General features: G+C 38.0%; 1 protein-coding gene across 1 annotated transcript in view; it reads right to left on the bottom strand.

The window, feature by feature from the left end:
* Positions 1-21,177, bottom strand: part of tfap2d (transcription factor AP-2 delta (activating enhancer binding protein 2 delta)) — a 113,692-nt gene extending 92,515 nt beyond the window's left edge. Inside the window, exons 1-4 of the mRNA XM_070885434.1 lie at positions 21,139-21,177; positions 20,248-20,745; positions 17,264-17,324; positions 1,403-1,568 (exon numbers count right to left, since the gene is read on the bottom strand). Of these exons, the coding sequence (XP_070741535.1) occupies positions 1,403-1,568; positions 17,264-17,324; positions 20,248-20,745; positions 21,139-21,177 (764 nt within the window). The remainder of the gene's footprint in view (positions 1-1,402; positions 1,569-17,263; positions 17,325-20,247; positions 20,746-21,138) is intronic.
* Between the last annotated feature and the right edge of the window lie 432 nt (positions 21,178-21,609).

Below are 21,609 nucleotides of genomic sequence, written 5' to 3'. Positions count from 1 at the left end.
GTAGTACCCGATCGTTTCTACATGTCACACTTTGACAGTTTTTATATTTTATTTGCTTTATCAAGCATTTTATTAATATTGTTCAAGTCGTTCCTCCAAACAAATTCTAGCCATTATATATTGTTCTGCTTTTACATCAAATTAAGGGAGGATGTCAGGTACGTGCTGGATCCCGACAGCTATGCTGTTAATGGATTTTTCTAGATCTGAATCTACAGAATACATTTTCATCTTTTCACCTTGCATAAAGCATTTTGTCTGGATGGAGCACAGAGATAGAAATTGGGTGGGGAAGATTGCATACCTGTAATGGAGCCCACCTGATTCCTCATGCCAAATTTACCTCTCTGCATTCTGTCTTGATAATGCTTTTCACCCAAGCAGTAAAGATGAAAATCTACCCTCATCAAGCTTCCACCTGTCCACAGATTCCAAATTTAACAGTATATATGCCTGGAGTCAGCATACAGACAAGCTCCTGGACCGGATTTAAAGAGGACCAATATACGCTCTTCAACGTATTAAGCAAAAGCTGAAGGAAAATCCAAGATTTCTCACAGTAGCTTCACATACATAGTACAGTAGCTGCTTGCTATAACACTTGCTCACATCTCACAATTACGTATATAACATGTACTCTTTCTTATTCACTCATGAACAGAGAAACTACATGTGTAGAATCTATCTGGCACTTCAATCTGGCTTAAATATCAAGTTCAAGATGCATGGCAATAAAATATCACAACAGTTCTATTCAAATATCACAAAAAGGGACTTGGATTGTGAGACTAGCCTGCCAGTACACATATTATTCCACTTTCATGCTTTTCTTCATGTTTATGCTAATCAAAGTGAGGAATGTTCACGTTGAGAAAATCAGTTCCACCCAATTTTAATGCTAAACATCTTGATTTCAGATTTAGCAAGGTCCCAACATCTTAATAATCTCAACCTCAGAAGAATGCTCTCTACTGTAACAGGGTGAATTTTAATTTCCAATCCCAGCTATTTTATGACCTTTCTGAGAGAAATTGACAGTTTAATGACATGTGTCAGATTTAAGGCAACTTTGCGCTGTGAATTGTCACCCACTAGAAATTGGGTTAAGATTACCTAACCTTATTTCACTTAAGTCCTTCAATTAGACAGGGGAAACATCTATATCATTGATGTGGGCAGGATTCAAGCTGATTTACTGCTCAGTTCCTTAGACAGTAAAATGTTCCTCAGATTTTAGCTGTCACTTTACAGTACCTTCAATGAACATCTTAATATATTGAATACAAGAAAGTTTGGGATGAGAAAAGGCTATATGGCTCAACAAGCCCGTTCAGCGCATGTGTTTTGTAGGTTTTCCCTTGTGATGAGCTTACTGTACATCGTGGTTTGTTATTAAGATTACCTTCGTAAGATTCCTCCTAAAAGAGAAGCATTGAGACATTCTGGTGGTGACAGGCGCCTTTTCACTTCTGCAATGGTCACTTTATATTTGGAAGTGGAGCTGAGTAGTGACAGACGTCCAGGAACAGAACAAAACAGGTCCGTAGGATTTACAACACAGGTGCTACCTGAAAATAAATCAATAGATTATGAAATATGAATCAGATTGTGATTCTTTCTGAAACACGCAGTGGCTAAAAAGTATGTGCACAAAAACACATTTGACCTTAAAATATTTCTGCAAAATAACATTGTATAGGAACTGGAAACTGAAAATTGAGTTATTATCCTAGATTGGGCAGTGTGTTTTTCTTTAAATTGTGCTGATGGTGCAGATATAATTATATACCGGATAACAGTAAGTTATTAAGTCATTAGTGGCCAATCAAGATTAAATAGCAAAACAGGTATCTTAAACTGCAAGATGAGCTGTGAAGCTTCATTTTCAGTCCTTTTAAGGGTGCAGCAAATCTGTTACAGACACTGAACTTCATTTCTGTGTTGGCATATGATTTCCCATTGATTGCTTACTACCTCCCTGCAGTGCTCAAAAGTAAGTAAACCAGAACATATCCACACAAGTCTACCAATTGGTATTTACATCATGTATCATGGTACTCAACCATACAGAACAGGATGCCTTAGCTTCTTACCCCAGTCTGTGATTGGTTTGTTGATTTGGGCCAGTGCCACAGCAAGAGTGCTATAATTGGCTAGCAGACCATCTAATGTATGCTCATTTTGAGGCAACACCATCATTTCTGAACAATCCCCAACATTTTATTAAATACATTTACACTTGAGCCCTCCCAATAGCACAGCAAATTTATCCAGTGAGTAGCTGAGTCAAAGAGACATGGACAGTCCCAGATTTTTTAGCTAGTCTTTGCTGATTTAGCTGATATCAAAAAGAGCAAGGGTATTGGTGCAACAAATGCCTTCAGAACACCTGAATTAGAAAAGGCAAATTATCCAGGATTGCTGATCCTGATTGCTTTCCGGCTACCTCTGACGGAAGTGGAGATAAGTGGACTTCAGGTGAGGTTGGCTGTGATATTCCCCATGGTTCAATAGCCAGTGGGTTCTCATTGTTGAGAGTCAAACATGAATAATGGTTATTTGAATGAAGCGCTACTAGAATTTAACCAGCTATAACTGAGCAACATACCAGCACAGGGCACTGGTAAACATCCTGCTGCTTATTTAGCCAGAACCACCATATCTATTAGGACTTTGGCTTGCAGGGTTTTTTGGAGCCAAATGGGAAAAATCTCCAGTTTCAGAAACAACTCTATCCTTCCAGGTTCTGTTAGTGAGCAGTCTGGCTGATTCATTATAATTAATGTCCTTGATTATTATGGATCTACCTGGCTCTGGCATCAGATTGCTCACAATCATCCGCAAACAATCAACTTGGTTAAACACTTCCATCATCAGGAATGGCAACTTGGCACCACCTTAAACTCAAACTTATCTCCCTCGAAGGAGGATAGTCACCGGTTGGTCATTAGAAAACTGGCAGTCGTGGGTTTGCTAGTAGGACAGCGGGTAACAGGAGCTTTTCATGACTGACGGTCAGCAGTCTGAATCTGTTGCCACTATCCACTTAATCACACTATCGGCATACATTATATCCTATTAAAAGATTGTGCCACCAGATGGAGGTGTGGAGTTTCAGCAGAAGCTCCTTTCTCTATGCGCCCTTTTGCATCATAAGCGTAATGCAATTTTGCAGCTCAATCTCTGGCCCTGAGAATGAGGCTTGTTACTGGAAGCATAAGATCAATCGTGTGTTATAACATGTATGTTGTTTTACATAATTTGTTTAATTAGAACTATCTTGGGCATAGGTCTAATAAATATGTTAAATTATGCTTGAGATAATTGAAACTGTGATTTATATATTTGGAAGAATAAAGTATAAATACTGGGACTATATATACCAGATTTATTGAACAATTACCAATGCTGGTTTCTAAGAGGCTAAAACATTCATTTACAAAAATTATGGTGAATTTCTGGGAATATATTTTGAATGTGTTCATTAGTATCCAATTATTGTAAGAAAAGATTAATGTTCTTAGTGATTTTACCAGGATATAAGGCTAGAAATTACTGTTGGCAATATTTTCATATGAACTCAACACATTTGCATTAAATAAGTGGGTTAATGCCTATGTTCAGACCATGAACAAAGGAATTTTATAGCAATACACTCAGTTTTTGGCAAGTGATCTTGTCAACAATAAATTTTACACTACAGTCTGTGTTGCAGATCTACTATATTAAAGCTTTTCTAATGATAGTAAAAGCATTTATATATGGATAGAAAGTAAAAGTGTTACATTTTGTAAACCATGGTTTATATATAAAAAAAGAGACACCTAAAAGTTAACACATTCTGAAAGGCTGTAGGCAGTGACAAGCAAAGTTACCACTTGTAGTCAAATAAAATATAATATTAGTAAAATGGAGTACTTTCCAAATATTGTAGTACTGCAGAAAATAGCAACACAATGGAAGCTTCTTATGTAGGAAAACAGTTGTACGGATTAAGTACTGTGAATTATAAGTACTTACCTAGTTCCAGGCAAATACAATAAATGATAAATTCTTGCCCAAGAAGAGTCCCATGAACTTAGCTTAATTTTTTGTAGACAAATTGAAACTCATTTTTAGTGAGAGAGGAGAATACTCAAATTTCTCCAAAATTAATAAACTGTTGATAAAATCACATTTTTTTAAATTCTATATTTAAAAATCATAGAGGGTAATTTTAACTTTTATCATTGAGTGAATTTTTTTTAAGTTATCTCGATACATTCCTGTGATTCTGTTAGGAGGCCATTGATTATGGAGAAAAGAGGCATTTTTCTGTTTTCCATCTAAATAGAAATTTCACTGCCTAAATTAGTTGCCCAAATATTCTCATTCATTTGTCACAAGATCTCAAGATAAATACAGATAAGGAAAGCTACTCAAACCATCTAGTTCCTTCATCCAGAAAGATCCTATTGTTCCCTCCCACCTCCCCCCAACCACCCTCCCCCCCAATCCGATTACGGTATTGACCCATTACTTAAATAATTCTAGGGTATTTTTCAACACTACACTATCTAAAAGTCCATTACATGTGTTGATCATTCTTTGTATGAAGAAAAACTTCCCGATAGTCCTTAATTTGCCTTGAATCTATGTCCTCTTATCCTATCCTTGCAATTTGGTTTGAAACAATTTTCTACGTTTATCTTTTTCCATATTGTTTAACACATTATATACCTCAATAAGATCACCTCCCAGTCTCCTCTTTTCAAAGCAGAAGGCCTAAATTGCCCCAACCTTTCCCCATAACTCAGATCTCCAACAGTAGGGATCAGCCTAGTGGTAGGGCTCAGTTCTCGGATCTTTAAATACTGTTTCCTGCATTTGAATGGCCCCGAATTTGCTGGAGCAGGGCCTCTCATGGTGAGCACGCTGAGTTGAACTTTTTCCTCACCCTTCAGATCCAATTGATTTTGTGCTGCAAATTGCTGAAAGTGCGAATTGATAATGGCGCGGTGGGTCAGCGGAGCATCTGGAACTTTAATGAATGATGGGACCAATAGATGGGATCATAATTATTATGAACTACTAACTGGTTTCAAAGTGGAAGGCCATTGGAAACATAAATTACTCCATCTGCAGGTTCCTTATGTTGTGAAATAGCAGCCATAACTTTCTGCGGTGAGGTTAATTTGTTTTTACATCCACAAATACAGCCATGTGTTCGCACTCATGGGGAGGTTGACACTGAACTCTAGTTCTTGTAAGGCTAATGGCAGAGTGGTGCAAATCATCTAGCAATTTCAGGTGATTTGCAACTCACAGTGCATCTCTTCCTCGCCACAAATTACTGGGGTTTTACACATTAATAATAATGAGCACCATGAGCTCGCTGTTATTTTTGCAGCAAGTTCTGGACCCTAGTCTTCCATTTCTCAGTGATCAAAATGGACAGAGTACTACAATTCGAGTATCCTCTGACTAATATACTGTTCCGGTGATATAGTTCAACATTCTAGTTGTTTGCTGATTACTGCGTGGCAGTGGTTGGACATGTTGAGTGCTGAGTCTCTACAAAGAGTCCACAGTTTATTTCAAACTCCATCCTTACCTACCTCAATACCATTCACAGCATATTTTCTTATGTCTATGTGCAGCATTTTACATTAAACTTTGTCTGTTATTGTTCTGGCCACTTACATAATTTGTCCAATTCAATTTGTAATTTCTCCACTGCCCCTTAGTTTGATTTAACCTGTAAATTTTACAAACTTTCATTGAGTTTCTGAATCCAAATCATTGATGTAAATTAGAAAGTGTAGTCCAATATCTATCCCAAAGGCACCCCATTCAGCACTTCCACCACCCCAACATAATTTCATTAATAAGTACCTGTTGTTTTCCAGCCTTCAGCCAATTACTTATCCACTCCCAAAATTTACCATAAATCCTCACAGCTTTCAGATTAATAGTCTTTTGTGTGGAATTTTATGCAAAAACTTTTGGAAGTCTAGGTACTTCACATTGTGAGGATTTCCACAGTGCACTAGGGATGCACATTCTTCAAAAATTAATCAAGGAGACAAAAATGAAGGACACAAAAAGCAAAATACTGCAGATGCTGACAATTTGAAATAAAAACAGAAAATCCTGCAAACAGTCAATAAGTTAGGTAGCAACTGTGGATAGAGCAAAGTAGGGTTAACGTTTCAGGCCTATGACTCGTTGGCAGAACCATAAGGTATTACCAGAAGGAATCCTTCTCATAGTGTGTACATTTTATAATATTCGTGTCAGCATGACTGATCTGCTTTTATATGGATTACAAATTACTGCTTGCAGCTGTTCTGAAAATAGACAAGCGACACTGACATCAATGTTTTCAAGTGAGTGCATTCCAGGGGGATATTTTGGCTGACATAATCCAGTGCCTCTGCTCCACTGTCTATCTGCTGAAATGAATATACAAAATTCCATGTAGGACTCCTGTAAATTGAAATACTGTGAAAACATTTTGTTTACGATTTAAGTATGCAGGATTATGAAATGCAGGCAATGTTTGCCTCTAAAGTTACCTCCTTTAATGGATGCACCTCGGTGACAGCTATTCCCTTAATTGAAACTTTCTCATTAAGCAACAAAGTCCTTATCTAGACTGTCAATAAGATATGTGAAAGTATGCAGGAATTTATATCTTTAACCTATCATCAAGCTTACAATGGCTATTGAAGCCCACCGAATCCATTTGGGACTTACTCTATTGTATACCAATTGTAGAAGTTATAATTTTAAAACATTTTTCACCTGTTAGCCCACATGTGCCCACACACCAATTCTAGCTGTAAGGATAGATATTCTGCTACTAATAATGTTCCATAACCAGCATGTAGGACATGTGTGAAATTGGCCTGGTGTGCTACTGGTACTTTCTTCCTTTTTGTAAGAAGACACTTACACTCCGAAATTTACGGGGAGATGGAAAGCGTGTGGGGGAGGCCAAAAATGGCCAAAAAACCCGGGGACGCAGAGGTCCTTCTGAACTTAACGGCAGGATCTCGTTATCACTTATTTCTTCTGTTTTACGTTCGGCAGCTAGCCAAATTGACAGCCTGGTCAATGGCCACGCGGGATTACCAGCGGTAGGTGGCTGCAGTCGAAGACCCTTGGGGATGGTCCCGGCAATAGTGAGGAGGGAAGGTTGGCATTCGGTGCTTTGTGGGTGGGGGGGTGGTGGGGTCAGCTGCGGTTGCAGCATGGAGAGAGAGGCATTGGGGTTGAAGAGGAGGTCAGCGATCATGGCAGGGTGGAGAGAGATACCACAATTGGCAGAAAGAAGGTCGAACGTTTCCTTGAGGGGACAGGGGTAGCACTCCTGCTCCTTCTGGCATACAAGGAGTACTTATGGAACCGACCCTTGGAAAACCCGCGCAGCAACTGTTAAATTTAAATCGGGCTCACAATTGCACTGTGGGAGCATGATTTAAATACGTTAATGAAGTGTCCTGTCTCTCCATGGCAGGACACACAGATATCACAAAACCCAAGTGAAAATGGCAACAAGCATGTATCAAGTGGGTTTTAGCACCCCAAACCTCTCCTGCACATCTTGAAGGTGGGGTAGGGAGGAATTAATATGGAGGCCTTAATCTTTGCACAACAACTCCCCATGATGACATATTTAAAATTAAACAAATAGAAAAATACAGACAGGAACCTGAATTTGACTAGTCTGATAGGGTATGCTTTTTCCCCCATGTTTTGGTGATGGATAATAACACTAGGAAATCAAACACTTTCCTATTTCAGGCATCTAGTGTCAGAAGTACAGCACTCTCAGGACAGAAATATAATTGCTTAGATGTTGAGGAAAGCTCCTTCTACTTGCTTCAATAATGCGCCTTTATCTCAATCAGAGAAGTGTGTTTCTGACTGCACCAATGTGATATTTCTATTCTGCACACTTGCTATCCTTGTGACCTCTCTGAATAAAAAAGTCAATTTTGTGCTGCCGTTTGACACTAACTAGGAACTGGATTGAGAATGCCGAAATTAATTTTAGACATAACCTATAATGGCGACAGAGGAGACTTTTGTGCCTCCTGAATTTGACCTTGGCTGGAGTTGAACCTCGAGCTTAGCTATAAGAGGACAGTTTTCTAACCAACTGTATCATTCCACCCCAAAGACATTGCATTTTGGAGCAATGTTATGCTGCACCATCTCTCCTGCTTCGAAAAAATCAAACCAGCGTTCAACAGAGAAAATCTTTCCCTATGAATGGAAAATGCAATTTTTTACATCTGCCAAACTACACAGGTTGCAGTGTTGCTTTAATACATAAAAAGCTTCATTCTCTTTCTCATTTTTCTCTAAAGCAGTGTGCTTTTTAATTAAAATGTTTAGGAAATGAATCTGTACCCGTTAAGTGATATGAGATATCCATGTATGTGACAGCAATCACAACAGAAAATGCTAATTAAAATCCAAAGTTAACAACAGCAGACCCTACTTGGGCTTCTTAGTGGACACTGGCACCTTAGCACTACATAGCAATCACAACATTAAGCTGTAATGGTTTGAAAAACTGATTGTATTAAAAGCTGAGGGAACATTTCCTATGATTATTATTTGTTAGTGGCAACATCAACATAAAAGGAAAATTATTATGTCAGTTACATCTAAAAATTTATAATAGCATCTAGAAGCCCATATTTATGATTTCACCTGAAATAGCAATCAGAGGTATCTTCACAGTGTGATTCTGATATTGTTAATTCCCTGGATTCTGGGGCAGTGCCAAAGGATTGGAAAACCGCAAATGTAATGCCCCTATTTAAAAAAAGAAGCAGAAAAAAGCAGGAAACTATAGACCAGTTAGCCTAACATCTGTCGGTGGGAAAATGCTGGAGTTCATTATAAGGAAGCAGTAGAGGGACATTTGGAAAAGCATAATTCAATCAAGCAGAGTCAGCATGGTTTTATGAAAGGGAAATCATGTTGATAAATTTGCTGGAGTTCTTTGAGGATGTAATGAGCAGGGTGAAGCAGTGGATGTGGTGTATTTGGATTTCCAGAAGGCACTTGATAAGGTGCCACATAAAAGGTTACTGCACAAGATAAAAGTTCACAGGATTGGGGGTAATACATTAGCATGGATGGAGGATTGGTTAACTAACGGAAAACAGAGAGTTGGGATAAATGGGTAATTTTCCGGTTGGCAAACAGTGACTGGTGGGGTGCCGCAGAGATCGGTGCTGGGTCCTCAACTATTTACAATCTATATTAATGACTTGGATGAAGGGACCAAGTGTAATGTAGCCAAGTTTGCTGATGATACAAATATGGCTGGAAAGCAAATTGTGAGGAGAACAAAATAAATCTGTAAAGGGATATATACAGGCTAAGTGAGTGGGCAAAAATTTGGCAGATAGAGTATAATGTGGGAAAATGTGAGGTTCTTCACTTTGGCAGAAAAAATAGAAAAGCAAATTATAATTTAAATGGAGAAAAATTGCAAAGTGCTGCAGTACAGAGGGAAGTAATCAGGAAGTCAAATGGAATGTTGGCCTTTATTGCAAGGGGGATAGAGTATAAAAGCAGAGAAGTCCTGCTACAACTGTACAAGGTATTGGTGAGGCCACACCTGGAGTACTGCGTACAGTTTTGCTCTCCATATTTAAGGAAAGATATACTTGCATTGGAAGCTGTTCAGAGAAGGTTCACTAGGTTGATTCTGGAGATGAGGTGGTTGATTTATAAAGATAGGATGAGTAAGTTGGGCCTATACACATTGGAGTTCAGAAGAATGAGAGGTGATCTTATCTAAACATAGAAGATAATGAGGGGGCTGGACAAGGTGGATGCAGAGAGGATATTTCCACTCACAGAGGAAACTAAAACTAGGGGACATAGTCTCAGAATAAAGGGCTGCCCATTTAAAACTGAGATGAGGAGGAATTTCTTCTCTCAGAGGGTTGTAAATCTGCCTCAGAGAGCTGTGGAGGCTGGGTCACTGAATATATTTAAGGTGGACATAGACAGGTTTTTGAGCGATAAGGAAATAAATGGTTATGGGGAGCTGGCAGGGAAGTGGAGCTGAGCCCATGATTAGATCAGCAATGATCTTATTAAATGGTGGAGTAGGTTTGAGGGGCCAGGTGTCCTACTCCTGCTCCTATTTCTTATGTTCCTTTTTGTTTACAGAGAGTTTGTCAACAAAAAATGGACAATGATTTTATTTCAATAGATTAATTTCCAACATTTAGATATACCTAACTATGGTGCATGGAACTTATTCGACACACTACGTTATATTAGTACGGTTAACTTAAGAGATTCATGTTTATGTAATGTTGAAACAGCCCAGTTAATCTGGGAGGGAAATTGTTGTTTGAAAAAGATAGAATTAGACACTTTAGTAAAACCATTCCCATGCAAATAATGAACCTAAAATGCAAAGTTAAGATGGCAGCAAACATTTTATTTTAAATTTTTAATATATTCCTTTTCATCTTCAACTTTAAAGTATAGAAAATTGAATTGATATTTAATTTCTATTAACTAATTCTAGCCTGTAATATAAATTCTGATGTTTATTAAAACTAGATGATCTACCTAGTAGTTCAAATCCCTTTAGGAGAAGAATTTTTCTGGTCACTATGTTTAGCAACATGGTAAATATTATTTTTGAAAGCACTTATGAATACTCTGTAATTACCAGAAAAGTCTTTCTCCCACGTATTTTCTATTGAATGTAATTAACTTATTTAGAGATTAAAGGTCTGCATTGGTAGTGTTCCTCATATTCTACACACACACACATGTATGTGTATGCACACACACAAACACACACACCTGATCTGTCGGATGTGACTTATTAAGAATGACAATCACTTTGTTTAAAAAATGTAATCTATTTTGATGTACCTGTATATAACTTTTTAAATAAATACGGCTTTTTTGCTTCAAATGGGTGTGCAACAGTGCTACTCCCGTTGATCACAACTATCACTCCAAACATGTGCTTCACGTTGACAGTGCTCTTTCGCTCACACACACGTCAAGGTGTGCTGCCTTTGTAAATCTGGAATCCAGTTAATTTATTACAAAGGCTCATATAGGTGCTATTTTGTTTCATTTTGAATGAAAAATTAATTTATTTTGCTTCTCCAAAAAATAATTTTAGGTAAATCTAGATCCTATGCATTTACAAATTTACATTCTACATGAATGACGAAAACACACTTCTGTACAAATACTAATTAACTTTAGTATGAACAAATCTTCCGGGTGTTATCCTTAAGGCATGGGTATTCAAATACATTTCAGACTTGGAGCAGACTGATATGTGCATGGTAGTCATATAGGTCCGGATGTATACATATATTTTGAGGAAATGGTTTGAGTTTCATCTTGCTTTACTAATTGGAATAGAGTGTTTCCTATTCTGTTGTACTCAATAGGAATAAGAAAAAAGCCAAAGATTTATTTTTTTGTCAGCCAAATGTCCAAGCATACGGAACCGCATAACCATACCTAAGCATCTCTCAAATCAAATATTTAAATTGTAGTCACCCTTTCCTTATTTGTTAGATACTCGTACTGTTGAATACAAGGGATAACTTGAGCTGAACGTCCAACTGTTAAATATTAGGAAGACGACCCACATCATGCGACACTTGGAGATGAGGCGAATTTACATTCATTAATCTGGAGTGCTTTGGAGAATGACAGGTAACAATAAAACTGCTTGCTGAATTCCATTTTTTTAATGAAAATATATTTTGCACATTGCAGCTTTGAGCGTACAATATGAAATGACAAGGGAAATATTGGTAAACACTTGATGGTAAAAGTGAAACTACATGTTGTCAATCAAACTAGATGTGGGATCCTCCTTTAAAGAGAACAAGAAAGGAAAATAAAATGCTTCGTGCTTAACAAATGTTGTTGGATTATAAACGGAACGAGTTTGAAATTAGATTTGATCTGGCATTATTCCATGACTAGGCGTAAAACTCATGCTTGGAATGATTTCACAAACTCGACTCTCTTAAAGTGTGGTGCAGCAAGCGGGGTTCAACTCATATTAATTCCAAAAATGTTTTGATTCAAAGTAGTTTGTATTTTATGTTGCCAAGAGCAATCGAAAAGTGCTATTGCCGACAGTCTGGTCCTTTTTGCATGGCCCAGGGGCTATAGTAGTGTTTAAGCTTCTGCATTTGCCTGGGGCAGCAAGCCTGAATGATCACAAGGCGAATCAAGAGCATTTTTTAGGAGTTTGCCATCAAGATTTCAAAAAACGACATGGACCAAGTGTCACTTTGTTCCCCTTATAGCAAAAATATTGGAATACAGACCACCTAACATCCCTTATGGCTTCACAATAGCAATGTACCTTCGATATGCACCTGCCACCGAATTTAATTTCTGAAATTTAAACGAAACGCACCTTTCTTAATTAAAGATCCAAACTTAAGCCTGATCAGTTCGGGTTTTAGAAAGTTGAGATGAATTGTTAATACCAAGGGTGATCAGAAAGGATGCGACTTCAGTAAATAGGAGATGGTTTTCTTTTGAAAACAGGAGATCTGAATATTCATCTAAGCGAAGCACTAGTCCGTATGAACAACATTAATATGATCTCTACTGAATTTGGTACTCAAAAATATTAACATATCAAAGCAAATGCCCCAGGCAAGAGAAGCTATCGATACTGGGGCACTATGCAATGTAAAGATTATTGGTTCTGATGGTTGGGAGAGTGGAGCTTCGGGCTAAACACTGCACACCATTAACTGAAAGTGATAGCAGAGGGATTTCAGCATCACTGCAATACCACAATAATACCAAGTCTTTACTTTTAAAATATAAATTTGGAATATGTGTAAAAGTTTATTTTCAAAATCACACTGCGGAAAAGTAACAACTCAAATAAAACAAACCTGAAGTACTATCAATTCAACATTTCTTCAGTAAAAACTAACCTAAGAAATCTACACCGGGACAAGAAAACGATACTTTTTGAACCAACGTGTACTAAGTCTATATCTACTAACTGGGGAGAGGTATCCGAAAGTAAGTGAACAAAAGCAAGACGGTATCTTGAGGAAACGGTTTATATTCGTCTTAATGTAATTATTCGTGTATTGTATTTCCTATTCTATCGTATTCAATAGAAATATGACACAAGCAATATATTTTTTTATAGTCAGCTGGATGTCTGATATCTAAAGACATCGCTATCTCAAAAGATCTTCAATCCAAATGATTGAGAAGCCCACATTTTTAGGTTCCTCGTTGGTTGGAGCACGGTAATGATTTTCCCACATATGGAAAATGCACTCACCCTATAGGGAAACACCATATTTAATTTAAGCTCAGATAATTTTAGTTCAGGTAAGCAAGTGCCAAGACTTAGAAATCCCCAAAGTTGTGTAGGGGTATTGCTTTAGTTTAGGCTGGATCATTGTGTCTTTGTGACTGTTTCTCCTTTTTTTTGCCATAAATGCACATCATAGTTTAGTCGTGAACATCATGCATGTGCTTTTTGCATGACCAGTAACTATGAAACATGAAGGAAAATTATTTGGACACATGTCTTAGAGCACAAGCTTAACCTGCATTGGAACTTTGCTGTCATTGATAAGAGATGAGAAAGAGAGAATACCCTTCAGCCCTTCTCAGCATAGTCCCAAACAACTGTGTCCAAGCTGACGTTGGCATCAATTACAAGCCCCAGGTATAAATATGAGTCAACAATTGGAACATGTGTATTTTTTCAATCAATACCTTCAATATTCCCTCATGAGCCACGCAACTATAATAATTCACCAGGAAGGCACACAGAACCTTATCTAATTAGTTACTTCAGCTTTAAGTCAGTAACTGGGGTAGCACCCTCTATAATTCTTACAGAAATACCTGACAAGCAGCACAATCATTCTTTCAGAAGTACCTGGGACAAACTTCAATGCCGTGTCTTATATCATCAAATATATCGTCGATTAAAAGAAAAGAGCTTGCATTTATATAGCACCTTTCATGACCTCAGGACGTCCCAAAGCTCTTTACGGCCAATGAAATACTTTTTAAATGTAATCACTGCTGTAATGTAGGAAACATGTCAGCCAATTTGCACACATCATGGTCCCACAAACAACAGTAAGATCATGACTAGATAATCTGTTTTAATGATGTTGGTTGAGGGATAAATATTGGCTAGCGCAACATGGAACAATCCCATGCTCTTTTTTGAGTATTGCCATGGGAATTTAATATCCACCAGAGAGGCCAAATGGGGCCTCGATTTAAGGTCTCATCTGAAAGACGGCACCTCTGACAGACAACAAATTGGATCGGTAACAGTCAACAATAGTCCCTCACTCCACTTCAGAGAGTCTCCCACCTATCTTTATGTGGATCTTGGGGCAGAAGTCAATATCCTAAATGAGACCCAAGATTTGACCATGTATCCCCATAACTTTCGGTGCTCTTCATTGGAGTAGCATGAGGCATGAGGTCAAATTTCTTTCAAACATTGATGAAAGCAATGTAAGTGGATTTTCCCTGAATGTGGATTCTTTCACGATCCTGTATAATGACACAGCCTGCCCCGTGCATTCCTCGTGAGAACAAAATTCAACCTGCTTCTTTTTGACTACTGAGTGGACTGCCAACACATTAGATATGTCTGGCACCATGACCCAAAGGGGAATCTTGGGAGCCACCGATATCAGCAAGACACCTGTGTGATTTTTGGTCTCAGAAGAAAATGTATTTTGTGGGTTGAACACCAACTGTGCTCTGGAGCACCAAGTATATGGGTGCTTCAAACAGAATCACATTCCCCAGTCTCGGAAGGGCAGCGCCAAAGGGACTCAACGGTTCTTGGCATTGATGTGTAAGATCATTAGCATTCTCCCGCCCCCTTAGAGCAGCTTTTAGGAATTCAGGATAAATATCACCCAGGCCTGCCAGCCTTTAAAGAAGGATTACTTATTTATTGTCAGATATGATAGCCCAATAGCCCAAAGAAAGAAAGCAAAACGATTAGTCAGGCTATTTGATAACAAGCAAATCTACTAAGGCGGCACCAAAATAAAATGTTGACTAACAACTTTCTGGATAACATTATAACAGACCTCAAGAAAATATTAAAATGATATAAATCCAAGATACGTGGCGCCTATTCTAATATTATATCGAATGCCTCAACTAAGATAGGCACAAGGCCAACAAGCACACCAGTTAAGATAGGGACGCTAGGAATTGCTCAGCGCTTTGAATTCACATTTTGTGGTTAGGAACTCAAAGCAAAATTAGATTTTGCGACCCGCCGAGTGATATGATGTTGTGGTACACTGGAAATGAGATGATTCCAGAATTTTCAATAAAAAATACGGAAAATTCACAAATATTTTTTATTTTATCATTCTCGCCGGGAAATGTATTGTGGGTTGAAAAGTGGCTAAGGTGAGCGAGGATTAAAGCGAAGGGAGCTGGTTTCAGCACCACCGCTTCTCAACGGACATCAGTTTGATCTGGCCATATTTCTCTGGTACCTGACTAACTGGACACCTCCAGACAACAATCCATGGAGGACTCAACACTTCAAATAACATGCTCGACTTTAGAATAATTGCATTTAATTTACACATATCACGAATAGGCTAGTCATTAGACATTCCAGCCATAAAACACAAGAAAATCAGTCAACAGTCCTGATGAAAAATGTTCATTGAAATTAAAGTCAATGTGCCGAAAGACTACAACACGAACTACTCATTGTTATCAGTACTACTATTAATATTAATCATTTTCCATTATAATTATTTTAAATATTCTCACGATCGTAGTATGTCATATTTCACATTGGAACGTTTGTTAAAGTAAATATTATTAATTTAAACATGTTGTTATACCAACATCAATGGACGATTTTGAACATATGAAGCCATTTTTAGATTCAAATGTGTTGACGAAAGCTGCACCAAGGGCCCGTCTCTGGCCAGCGTGTTATAAACCTCTCATTGCCAACATATCTTTAAACGTTGATATAGAAAAGCTCAATACTAAATTGAAATTGCAATTTACACGGGGAATGCTCGTTTACAGACCTGGAGGCAGATTTCATGACATTTCTAAGTATTGTAACTGTCTTTTTTAAATACTTGGGGATTTCTAACGCTCCTCGAAGAAACATAAGCTAGATACTTTCACCTGTCAAAGAGTAACAGATGCAATCTACAATTTTAGGAAATCCGTTATTGTTATGATCTAGAGTAGAGTTTTTAAAAAGTGGAATCATGATAAATTGCAGTTTTCGGATGGTTAAATATCCCTGTATAATTGAATAAACAAATTGCGTTTTAATTTGCATTATTATCTATTAATTTGCCTTAACTTTTGTTCCAACTAAACAGCCCCCCACAACCACCGAAGGGTCGGAAATGTAGGACGCTAATTTCTGCAGTGCTGCGGTTAAGCTTTGAAAGGTGTCCAGTGTGGACTGACAATGGGGAGATTGGTTCCTTTATAGGAGGTGTGCAGTAACGGGAAAGATCACTTGGTCATAATTCTGACTTGTGTTCCGGTACCTGTCATTTATTCTAAAGAACTTTATTTTTTGATATATCAATTTCATTTGCTGGTGTCTTACAATGGCAGAAAATCAGCGGCTTCGCACATTGTGTGTTCTTAAAAAACAATTATTAATATTTTTGTACAGCAGCAGCCAATTGTATTTAGGCTGTTAGCTCTCCCACCGACCTGTATCTTGCAGTTTCTTCTTTAAGTAGGGGCACGTGCTTTTTCACAATTCCAATTATTTTCTTTATGAAATGTATTAGTACCATATGCCAGGTAACAATGATGTCCCCAACGGGTTACACAGCATTCAATATCAGCCGAGTTAATTTGAAAGCAAAACATATGCGTGTGCAGAAAATAAAAAGGCCGCTTCTCAATTGTTTAATACTTTCCAGTTGTTACTCAAACTATGCCTGATGAAATGTTAGCTTTGTAATATTACTGCTTCCTGTTTCAGAGTCTCAACTATCCGCGCACACACTTCTTTATTAAGATCCCACCCTGTATTCTGGTAAGTGCTTTGCTATTCTCTCTGCTCCTTGTTACAGTACGCGGAGGCTATCAGTGCTCAATACACTCAATAACTGATACAAGACAGGACCGTCTGTGTGAAGGCCGGTTTCACTTCTGAAAACAATATGACCTCGCTACCGTGTCACTCACCAAAGAAACAAGGAGACAAATTACTTACCTCTCCGTATTACTCCGCCTTGACCGTTTAAAACTAATCCACACTGTGCCTCAACTGAGTTCTGTAAATCAAAACACAAATGCGAGATAAGCAAGCTGCAATACAAATTAACATTCTGCCATTTCATAACAGGAACACAGACCATGCTTTTGCATTCACTCATTTCGCCCTCCAGGAACGGCTTCTGATAATCTTTTTTTATCTTTTTTTTCATATTTGCAACAAAAAATCTACCTTTTTCGATTTAGTCTCTTGCATATTGGCGCTAACGTGAATATTGAAGTATCTATGTTGAATTATATATCTCATTAACTACGATTGATTCCTGGTAAAAAAAATATATAGATTTATGAAAAACATACAGGCAAATGTATTTGATTTGCATTTCAACAGTTATTCCTTCTCAGGCCGGCTTTCCAGTAAAGTACAGAACACGGATCGTTAAGCCAAATGAAGCATTTACATTTATTTTTAAAAACTCCTCTCCTCACCAAACATACAATTAGTTTTGCGACATTAACAGTCAGATCACAGCTAAATTTATAAACCCGTGGAACCTTGAACCGATTTTAACAATACTGTTTTCACTGGAATTACTTTTCCCATTACTATTTATATATTAATGATAAATATTTATTTTGTTTACGCACGAATTTCCATTTTCTCGACACAAAAATAAAGCTCTTTGGCCTGTCTAATCCATGGAGAAGTTTGAAAAGAATTTGGAGAGAGGTGTCGCATACTAAAGACCGCTCGAATTTGCCTTTCTCCCTTTTCTCTCCTTTTTTCGCCCTATTGACGCGCTCTTGTAAACCTTTAGAAACTCACAGCCCTTTCTCTTATGTTCTGGGGTTAAAGTGATTATAAAATCAATATAAAAAACTCCGAGATCAAGCATAAATTAAACTGGTGACGGGGAAAAGGTGTGACAGTTTCTTTTGTTTGGCATAACAAATCTTTTTAGGGAGCTCAAAGATGTATCTACTGCCCAAAGCCCGTTTGCATCTGTTCAGCTGTTTAAGCAGTCTCCAATCTATCTGAGTTTAGCAGAAATTGACGAGGAAACAAAAATAAAAACTGGATACAAATGTTTTCTGTTTTTCGAACAGCAATAGAAAGACAAGAGCGGAGTGTATACACGATATTTTATACGGGACCAAAACTTAGTCTGGTAACAGACATATGTAATCTGGTTTGCATTGAGTCTTTCATTCGGTCTTTTTTTAAAAACTCACAGCCGTTTTAAGGGAAAAAAAAGGGAAATAACTAGTCTGGTCAGATGACGTTGCATAAGTAAATAGATGGGTGACATAAAGTCGAAAATTGGATAAACTACGGTGCTCCCGCGCATTGGATGTTCTTATTGTTTCTCGCTTGCAAATTCCCTAATCCGTTCTTTAAAAAAAACACCACGCTTTGTGTGAAGGAAAAGAACCAAAAATGTACAAGTATGAAAATCAGCACCAGACGTGCTCAGCAGAGGAAAGAAAATAACATAAAGGGGTTTTGGTTGAGCAGAATGTGTTGCATTAAATTAAGAGTTTTCCAAGACCCAATTTGAAAACTTCTCTCTAATGAGGCCACAGCTCTGTTCTCGGTCTGATATTCTGCTATTTAATGTGTTGCCCTTGCTTCAGCAAACCAAGGGAGAAAAGCACGTTTTACGTACTCGAATCGTCTTAATTTCCTTCCTGATCCCAGCGATAAGGTTTATTTTTTAATTATAGAGTGTGCAGAAATATAATGTGTCTTAGAGGGAAATGCACACAGCACTGCGGCGGGAGAGGTATCAGGCAGCGTTTGTCAAACTTCTATTTTTGCTTATTTTTTTAAAGCGAGGAACACCAGTCTTGGAAGCAAGAAATAGAAAAAAAAACAGAATTTAACGTGAGTATAATTTTCGAATGTTACCAATTGGAAACACAATTTAAAAAGAGAAAATTATAAGTAAATGCTTGGTTCTGGTGTTCAGTACTTTTTATAATAAAATTAAATTAAAAATAAATTAATGCCAACAATATGGGCTCTGCAATATTTCAAGAATGAAAAAATGATTCATTGTTTCATAAAATAAATATTTCTTCAAAGACCGTTCCCATATTCCATCTTTATTTCGTAATCACACTGGGGTATCTTAATGTATTTCCCTCGATCATTTTAATAATAACATCTGATTTTCTTGCCTTTAAACTGTTCTATTCCTATTTGTACTGGTAGATTAGAAAAGTTGCTCCGTGAAGGTGGAGGAAAAGTTATACATTAACGAATGCGTCTGTTGGTAGTACTGTAGCTCATTTTATTAGTGGGTAACAGGTAAATTATAAAAATAAACTAGCAGAATAGGCATTTTATGGTCATAGAACAGCTCCACTTCACTCGTGTGCTTTTAAGGAACTTCGGAACAGCTGATGTTAAAAATAACAAATGTTACGAGATAATAATAGTTACGTAATAATATTCGTCACATTTCGGTTCTTATTTATTTGTATTCTGCTTTCGCTATCCACAATTGGATGTCAATTGGCGGCAAATAACGGACGGCTCCAGTGTGAGAGCAATCACAGCTGCTTATGTGATATTAGAAAATAACTTTGTTTAAAGTCACGGCATTATCTTTTTTTCAAGGTTCGGACAGTGATACAGAAAATGTATCAACAATAATGATATAACGCCTCGCACTGTACTGTTAGACCCGGTCATTGCTGTTGAATGTGAGTTACTTCAGTCTGATTGCCGTAACCTTGGTTTGCTCTGCTCCTTTCTCAACTACTGAGAACAGACAAAGATCGCCGGCTCATTCATTTCTCTATTTTAATTGTGGGGGGGGGGGGGGGGGGGGGGCGGGGGAGGTATACAACATTGATTTTAAATCGACAAGATTTAAAAATTGAAACCGTTAAATTATGTGAGGCAGAAAAATATCTTCTCACTGGGCAGTTTGGATTTTGGAACCTCTAGCTTATTATTAATAATACTAGTTTTACCTGTATGTCATCAGATCCTGGAGGTGGTAGCCCTAGATTTGGACCTGGCAGAAGTCTCTGGTCTGGGTGCATGCCATATTGGGACCCATGGCTCATAAGAGACAGGTCATGACGGCGGTAGGCTTCCAAGCAGCTCAGCTCTCGCCTCTGCTCATCCAGGCAAGAGGACTTGAGAGTCCGGGCATTGTGAAGGTTGATAAAGTCTGCAGGCTCTCCATGATGGATCTGTTGGTAGTATTGCTGAGTATGGTGGAGGCTATTCAAGGAATAGGCATCTGGGTTGACTGCAGGGTGGCTGTGCTGGAACTCGTAGTGGAAGGACTGGTGGTGCAGAGGGGTGTACTGGTGGTTTGTGGAGAAATAAGGTGAGGCAAAATCGGTCCCATTCGCGGAGTAGGTTAAAGGGGATGTGGATGAATAGGCGACTGTAGAATTTGCCACTGATTCCAGACATCCCAGCTGCATCAGGCGATAGCTGTTTGATCCGTCATGACGTATCTGAGAAAAAGAAAAGAATAGAAAACAAATCTGGTTTGTCATTTCTTATACCTCGCAGGTACAAAAGTACAATCAATCCACTCCATCGCTCAAACACTAAAGCCTTCGAGAAAATACAACCGCAAACGTCTTCAATCTATCCATCACCATTGGAAAATACACACATCCCTTCAAACAATACACGGCGGTTTATCTAAATCTGGCTACTTAACTTTCCATCTTTTTAGGGATAAAATTTTTTTCATTGTGGAAACTGGTGCAATGTAACGAATGCCATTCTCGCGACAGATGTCATAACGAATACATTTCGTTCTTAAAGCCACGAAAAGTAACTTTTAATTGACTGCAGCAGCTTTAGAAATATAATAATAATCATCATCGTAATCAAAATACCTCGGGATCATGGACCAGACCCGGGAACGTTGCTGACATTTTGATCCAAAAAGAGGTTCTAATGCGAGCAAGTAAAAAAAAACACTCGATTTCTCCCCAAAATTATATTCTCTCTCTACACCCCAGAAGAATCCGTCTATTCCGGGCGAAATAACGTTTCCTCTGCAGAAAAGCAGCTCCCTGTATCACATTTTGTACTTGTCGAGGTTTTTTTTTCCTTAACTGATGGCGTAGGTCCCTTGGTAATATATAAGTTTTGAAAATTAAGCATCAGCAATGAACTGGGAAGACAATAGACAGAAGCGCTCCATCCCAGGAGACGCGGAATAAATATTGTATCTTCTCCTCATCACAGCCGAGCTTGCTCTAAGTTGTTAATTGTATTGGGGAGTTTTTCGTGCTTTTTCCTGTTTTCTCTCCGGTAACGGTGGATTTATGATACCTAATCTTGTAAACCTTTATTGCAATTTT

This window comes from Pristiophorus japonicus, chromosome 7 (assembly GCF_044704955.1).
Source record: "Pristiophorus japonicus isolate sPriJap1 chromosome 7, sPriJap1.hap1, whole genome shotgun sequence".
In the NCBI taxonomy this organism is placed as follows: Eukaryota; Metazoa; Chordata; class Chondrichthyes; family Pristiophoridae; genus Pristiophorus; species Pristiophorus japonicus.
The sequence above is the reverse complement of the archived record's forward strand: the minus strand, read 5'-3'. Positions and strand labels throughout refer to the sequence as shown.